Below are 7,826 nucleotides of genomic sequence, written 5' to 3'. Positions count from 1 at the left end.
GCGCTATATAAATAAGCTGAATTGAAATGAATTGAATCCATCCATCCATCCATCCATCCATCCATCCATCCATCCATCCATCCATCCATCAGATGCTGCCAAGTCTTCTAGATTAACTGAAGGTGGCTTCAGGTTATTATCTTAGACCAGATTTACAGAAATCACATCAGGGATTAAAACAGATCCTTATAAACAGCTCTATGTTATTAAAACACACTTTTACATGTTTGAAATAAAAAATCTAAGAAACTGGAAAAGAGTTTTCCTATTATAATTTCATTTTATCAGCATGAACATTATATACATTATAAGATACATAAACAACATGATGACATGGTCCATTTCAACGTTTAAAAGATAAAAACATTTTGCATGATACTTTCTAACATAAAGCATTTCCAGAAAAGGATTCATCTTTTACAACATCTGGATCAGTGAAAGAAGCTGAAGAAGAAAGTTTCATCAGTAGAAATGTCTGAGGAGATGGACCCACAGTACAGCCAGAAGAAAATGATGCCAATAAATGATGAAGTATTGCTTAATATTATTCAGAAATAACAGTTTATTCCCAGACGGCCAACCTAAAGAGTTCAGAAAACCTCAAACTTTTCTGGAAACAGAAAACTTCAAACTGTTTGATAAACTTAAGTATTAAAGTTTGAAGTTGTGACCCGTTTTACATCAAACGTAAATACTGGAAAAAATGTTAAGGAGTTAAAATCTAAACACTCCAGTTATTTACTGAAAAACCTTGAAGTTTTCTGTTTCCAGTAAAGTTTTATCATTCTGAGCGTATTCGGTTTTACAGTGTACTGAGACAGAAATGAATTCTCTGCAGATGTTTGCAGCTCATTGGTGAAAAGTTTTTATTCAAAATGCTTTAGATGACAATAAGCATAAATAGTTTTTTGGTTCCCTGATTTAAAGTGGCAACTATCACAAAAAGGGCCCCTTTGCTAGATTATTAAATGCAAAACTGGTAAGAATATTTTTTATAATCTTAAAAAGCAAATACTGTGATGTAATTGTTGACTGCATGTCATAGTGAGGTCAGTAAATGGAAACTGTGCAGCTGCCGGGTCCTTCCTGTCTGACCTGCACTGTAAAATGTGACGTTGTTGCAGAAACGATGTGAGAAACTGCATCAAACTGATTTTAAGACATTCACACTTGGAATATGACCAATTAGATAACATTTACTTTCCCATTTCTAATACTTGTGCAGCCCTTCAAACAAATACTGTAGATAAAATATTAGAATGTGCCCTGACTGTGTGCAGCAGGAAAACAACAAATCAAAGTGTGAAATGTTCTTAGCAGAATCTCATTATGTAGAAATGAGTGAGTTTTTTGTTTTTTTTCTCTCTGGGACATGAAGCATAACAGAAAATGGAGACAAATCAGTTTCTGAAAACAGAAACGATCATTTCCTCCGAAGGCCATCTGGCTTCTTCCCATGATTATGTTCAAAGCAGAAAACACATTAGATTTGATTTATTTTTCTGCTGGGAAGTGATTTAACTATCATTAGCTGATAAAGGAATTTGTTTTAAATTAGATTTTCTCAGATGAAAGAGGAAATGTGTTCATGTTGCACAAATCAGTTCACTTTATATGAAAAAGCCAGATATAGTCATTTAAGCATGGCTGCATGTATTGACGCTGCAGACGATGCTTTCTTTATACATCATGGACTTTTTCCACTTGAAGGGTCATAACATCTCGCTGTGGATGGAGCAGAGCGCCCCTTCATTTAACTGCAGCCGCTCTGTCAGGATGCACCAGTTCATCAGTTTGGTAGAAACTCAACTAAACTCTCCCTTTATGTGCAGAAGTTGCCATTATGATCCTGAGTCACATAAAAACTGGAATATTCTAGCATTACCAGCATGTTTTTCAGTATTTGCACTTAAAATCTTGTAAGAAACGACTTCTCATCCTGTTAAAACAATCCAGGCATTTTTCAAGCAATTTTACAGACATTAAAAGATAAAGTCAAAAAGTCTCCTCAGGAAATATTCAAACCCTTTCAGTTGCTTCATTCTTTAAAGAACATCTTTCTATTTTTGTGTGTTTGTAATAAACTGAGGCCGTACAGAGATGATCTGGGGTTTGCATGAAATCTGCATGTTCTCTCTGTGCTGAAAGGGTTTAGATTTTCTATTGAGCCTCAAACAGCTGCAGAAAACTTATGATTGATTTATTTTAATGTTGCCATGATCAACCCATCCATCCACCGTTACTCCGAAGCAGCAGCGTTCTTCCCGCCCATTCCTTATAGAAGGAAGGAGACGCCTTTTCCATTCTTACTGGTTAGAATTAAAAACTTTGCTTGGTCATAAAAGACAATAAATGAAGAAACTGTCTGGATATTTAAGCTTTTAAGTTTAATGTTTCACTCCTGCACTGATTTACAGAATTAAGCAGCTTTATTTTATTGAATTTTCCCGTCTCTGTTTGCTGGTAAGGTGAAAATTTAAGAGCCTTTTATTTAAATAACTGCATTATAAAAAGATGTTCACATTTTTTTCTGTCGCCAGTTTATTTTAATGTTTCCTGTCTGGAAAAAGGCAACACTTAATAAGGCTTTAGCTAAATGTATCTATGTAAATTAATCTAAGTTTCCTTCTTTAAATATTTCATACATTTTACCAAAAATAGTTTAAATAAAATCAAGAATAATAATAAATCAAAAGTGTAATAAATAAAGGTCTGAATAATTTCTGAGGAGACTGCATATATGAAAGTATGGAAAGCAGTTAGTGGATATAATTGCTCTGCTACATTGGATTAAAATGATTTCAGGCTTTCCAGGTCTGCTGCAGCAAAGATCAGAGAATTAAAGAGAAAAAATGAGAACAGAAAGGTAGACCTGCAGTCCATCAAAAAGATCTACAACTTGTTCAAAGCTTTTCATATCAGTTGATGGATGTTTGTTTGCCGTCCATCTGTCCAAGTGCTGACGTCATTTTCTTCAAACTCTGAGCTGCTGTGCAGAGATCACTGACGATGTCTGAAAACAAACAACATAAAGAGAGTTTGTTCAGGTTTGCTGTAAAAACATGACAAATACTCTTGGTCACATTCATTTGTAGTAGTCAGTATAGAAATGCACAATCCAGACTGAGGAAGAATTCATTTAAAGGAAGGCAGACGGAGGCAGTCATTACAGACAGCAAACAAAACAAAACAAACATGACGATGCTTCACTGCTTTCCAGAGAGGCTTCAGAAACGGAGAATAAATTCTACGACCAACCAAATCAATCACATTGAAAAGATGAAGAAGGAACAAGCTCTGATAAGACATAAAACAATCAAAGGATAAATTCCTCAAATGTTAAACAAGTTGATCGTCTTCTCCTCTAATCCACCTAAGGAAGCAAAGCAGACGTAGAACTGAGGAGGAAGAGATGCAGCATAGAAAACAGGCTGCATGTCGTTCAGCATAAACACATTCAGTGCATAAAAAAGATAATAAAGTTTGTCTAAGTATAAATCTAAGACCACTTTTAATCGAAATGAGACTTTTAAAGTCCAGCAGCAGTAAAGAATAATTGAGGCTCATCGGTCGTTTTCGATGCATCTCTGACTCTGAATCCGTCGGCTATCAGGGTTAGCCTGATAATCAGCCATTCGCTGTCAGCAGGTGAATTAGAGCAGGTGTGCATCTAAAGCTGGAGGACATCATCTGTCTGGGGCTGGAGCTGAGAAACATCCAACGACGATGCAGGGATAAACATTCAGCACTAACTGGGAGCTGATCCAGCAGCATCAAGAATCAGCGACTTTAGAAACACGTTACAACCATTTAGTTTTTATGCACAAAAGCTCCATAAGAAGACGTTCATCCTCTGGGTTTTAACATGAAAACATTTCAGAAAGTAATGGAGTATTATTACTTTTTAATGAGCTAAGGGGAAAGGAGGCACCAGAGGGCGACAGAGAGTAACTAAAGACTATCTTTAAAAAAAACATGAAATGGAAAATAAACCAAAGATCAACAAAACAGAATTACTGAAAACTCAAAGTCCAAAATGTAAAAACCATGACACTGCTTTCCAGGAATTTCACTGATCCCAGGGATAATAAAAACGGTGCAAAGGAAGGTTTGAGTACCAGAAAATGAGATCATAGATTTTTCTGTATATTAGTCTTAATTTGGTAAAAGGTGGTTTGGGTTAAATTATTCAAATAAACTGAGAAGCTCAAACGAGCGTCTAAAGCCCTCCAATGGTTCCTGGCCTCATGGGGTCGTTAAAGACTAACGCCTCAACTTTGATCAGTTTTTAAACAGTAACAATGTTCAGACATCCAGAGATGGAATAACAGGATATCTGTCCAGAGAAAATAAATCAATTAAACTGTTTTGTTTTTTTCTTTTCCTTGCTTTCTCTGGTTCAGCCATGCCAACATTTTTAATCTAACCAGCTCCAGGAAGGGGGAGTCTCAGGTGAAGTCCCAACGAAACAGTCCAATATTTGCTTTAATGTGTCTGTTTTATCTGGTCACATGGGGTAGGCAATGACCTCATCGACTGATCTGGACCCAGAATCCAGGATCCTGCAAACATGGTGCAGAAAGACCCTGGGCCAGGAACCAGACCAAGGCAGCAGTGCTACAAACACTGTGACGAAGCAAATGAAGAAAAAACACCCAATAATGCTCCTCCTTTGATGAATCCGGGTGACCGTTGCCATGGAAATGTTTGCAGGTGAAAACCAGAGGTCATTTGCAACAAGAGGCTGTTTTATGGTTCAGCCTGGCCTTTCAGTTGAAGCCAGAGAACATTGAAATGTAGGAACAGAGATCTTCCCCTCAGTGACCTTTAGTGGATTTCTGACAGGTTCATACAGATGGAGAAGGTTTATTGCATCATTAGCGTTAGCTGCTAGCTCATCTACTGAGCCGCTAGATCAGGCCTCAGCTGTCAGACCAACACAAAGGAAAACTCAGTAACTCTGAGGAAACGCTGCTTTATTTCCTTTATGCCGTAAATTAGTAGCAACTAAGTTCATTTAGTTACCCCCCCCCCAAACAGCATAGTTCAGAATCCCCTCAAAATACATTAAAACATGAAGAAAGCTGTATGATCCACTAAGTGTGGATAATCTATAGGTTATTCTTCATGCTCCTCATGGAGGCGAGTCTGGGAGAGAGAGACCTTTTAAAGCCCATAGATGAAGACGACAGGAGACGGTCTGGAAATATGCATGAGTCGATGAAAAACGAGCCGAGTTACAGCGAGACGAACTTTTATCTTACAGAAAAAGCTCTTTTATCCAAACAGCCACCAAGCAGAGGCGGCTTGCTCATAAAGATCAGGGAGGAAACAGACGCAGTTCTCATCAGAAGGTCCTTTTTCCACCCGCCTCCCACAACTCCATGCTAGACACCATGAAAAATAAACTAAGATTCATCAATAAATCCAGCAGAGTCACTGATCTGGTTGACTTGGATCTATAAAGTGACCTGAGATGAGGCTCACAATAAAAACACATGGAAAGAAACAGAATAGCAAATGATGCCATATTAGCATCCAGCTAATGTCTGATATTTATAAAGTATCAGTATAATGAATTCCTCTCAGTTAAAATCCTTCTGGATCATTTCTGCGAGCGATTCTTTTATGGATCACTTTTATTTACGGATCTATTCTCTTCTCTCTATGGTTTTATTAAAGCCTCCTTTAGGACGACAACGACTGCAGATGTCAGTTCAGACCTGATATACTAAAATATACTGTTGAGTTGGATTTGGAAAATCACTTTGCATACGCTAAATGTTTACATTTGCGTGCCCCCCCCCCCATGCATTTGCACAGCTTGTTTACCAGAATGTGATCTGCATATTGATGAAGCCACACATGTAAATAAAGTTTGCATCCAATGTCTCTGGATTATCTGCTCTGTGTCACAAAGCAAAACCTGCACAGAGAGAATTTTCTGCCTTTTAGCAGATTTGATTGGCAAAGGGTTACGGCAAACGGTTTCAAAGAGTGATGTCACAATGAGGCACCTCTGGCTCTCATGGTGACATCACTCTTTGCATCCCAGAGGTGCGATGCAAGGCAGCCATTTTAGATTTTGAAGTCAAAGTTAGTAAGACAGTGGTAACAAGTTCTGTTCAAATTAAAATGAAACATAACTAAAACACATCCGTCAGTCAACCTGTGCCAAGGATACACATGCACCTAACATAGAATGCTAATTTTATCAGCCCTCTATTCAGTTTTAAATAACATCTAACTGCCTGTAGCTTCAGTGAGTTATGGTTTGCATCGTTTCTTTGCAGCGGTTGGTTATGCTTAGCATGCATGCAGCAACCCTTTAACAGGAAGACACCTTCAGCAGAACCAGGGTCCGTGTGAACGGTTTCTACCTTGATGGACTGGGCATAAATGGTGAAAAAGAAAAGAACAAACAGAAGTGACCTGCTGACCATCGGCTGCCTTCAGCTCAAAATCAATATTTCACTCAATCAAATGAATATTCCTCTTTAAGGTTTTATGATTAATATGCAGTTTCTGTTCCTTTAAATAAAAAAACTGCTATGAACTAAATAGACTGAGTCAGCGGGGGTCCAACACCTGCTGATTCCACATCGACCATAGAGACAAACCTGACAACAAGCAGCCCTGCTGAAAACAGTTGGAAAAAATCACTTTGTTTACTGAAACGGAGGAACTGTTTGATATTTAGGAGTTCCAGATACTAAAGACAGATACTGTTAACAGTCTTAGACAAACTTCCTCTAAGACCTTGAAAAGGTTAAAAACTGAAACTTTATGAAATAATAAAACCTACCAATTTCCAGTTTCTGCTTCCTCCAAAAACTGAACCATGTCTTTGGTTTCCAGAGAGAGATCCTTGGCTTCACATGCTGCATACGTTAGCTGCACCCGGTAGCGACTGTTGTCAGCCTGTAGGAAGAAATGAGTTTAAAGCATCGCAGATTACAGAAACTACAGGCCTTCCTACTGCATTAAAAGCTCCAAAAATACTCTGATCTTAATTAGCTTTGGTCTACAGGTCATGATATCTTTGTAAATAAATCATGCAACCAGAACAAAAAGTTATGAATTAATTTCCATTTAGTCCAACTGCTCTATCTACAGATACTATTCATAATTTCCTTCTACTGATAAACACAGAAGCTGCATCTCGGCTTTTGTTAGAGAAATGTCAGTGAATTATTTGAAAAGTGTTGATCAATTTATTTTCCAATATGTTAGTGTGGCTTTAACTGCATAGGAAGAAGGGTGCTGATTTCAGGGAAGTCAACACTGATTTATAGAAGTATAAAAGTTTCTTTTCTCTCTTAAATGTCAGTTGGTCATGAAGAACTAATTCAGCTGCAGAAGGAACCAGTTGTTTTAAACTGAAAGTGATTTCAGAGATGAGAGGAAATGTGGACAATGCAGAAATAAAGGGATGATTTATGTAAAAGCCATCTTGTTTCATCTGGTTCTTTATTAAGTCATTCTTAGTGTCAATAATTCACAAAGTTTCATAAAATTAAATGTGAAATAAAGATATTTTTATTATGTAGCTGTTTAAGTTCAGCCACTACAGACTATAATCAATCTATGTGTGTTTGAATCTTGTTTAACAGCCACATACATTCTTATTGCTGCTTTCATCCTCAGAAGAGTTGGAGGATTCTTCTCCACTGGAGGGAATCGTCTCAAAGTCCTCTGTGTCCATGGAGGGGAGTCTTCTCTGGGTCCACCCTAGGGACAGAACAGAACTTTAGCTCGCATTTTAGGTCCCATTGGCACATTAGGACACATTTTAGGTCCCATTGGCACATTAGCACACATTTTAG

General features: G+C 37.7%; 1 protein-coding gene across 1 annotated transcript in view; it reads right to left on the bottom strand.

The window, feature by feature from the left end:
• Window positions 1-1,354: 1,354 nt before the first annotated feature.
• LOC107100649 (guanine nucleotide exchange factor DBS-like) overlaps window positions 1,355-7,826 on the bottom strand; it is a 96,200-nt gene continuing 89,728 nt past the window's right edge. Inside the window, exons 25-27 of the mRNA XM_015399218.1 lie at window positions 7,622-7,731; window positions 6,806-6,921; window positions 1,355-3,013 (exon numbers count right to left, since the gene is read on the bottom strand). Of these exons, the coding sequence (XP_015254704.1) occupies window position 3,013; window positions 6,806-6,921; window positions 7,622-7,731 (227 nt within the window). The 3' untranslated portion in view covers window positions 1,355-3,012. The remainder of the gene's footprint in view (window positions 3,014-6,805; window positions 6,922-7,621; window positions 7,732-7,826) is intronic.

The sequence above is a fragment of the Cyprinodon variegatus genome, unplaced genomic scaffold, assembly GCF_000732505.1.
Source record: "Cyprinodon variegatus isolate N-32 unplaced genomic scaffold, C_variegatus-1.0 Scaffold996, whole genome shotgun sequence".
Lineage (NCBI taxonomy): Eukaryota > Metazoa > Chordata > Actinopteri > Cyprinodontiformes > Cyprinodontidae > Cyprinodon > Cyprinodon variegatus.
The sequence above is the reverse complement of the archived record's forward strand: the minus strand, read 5'-3'. Positions and strand labels throughout refer to the sequence as shown.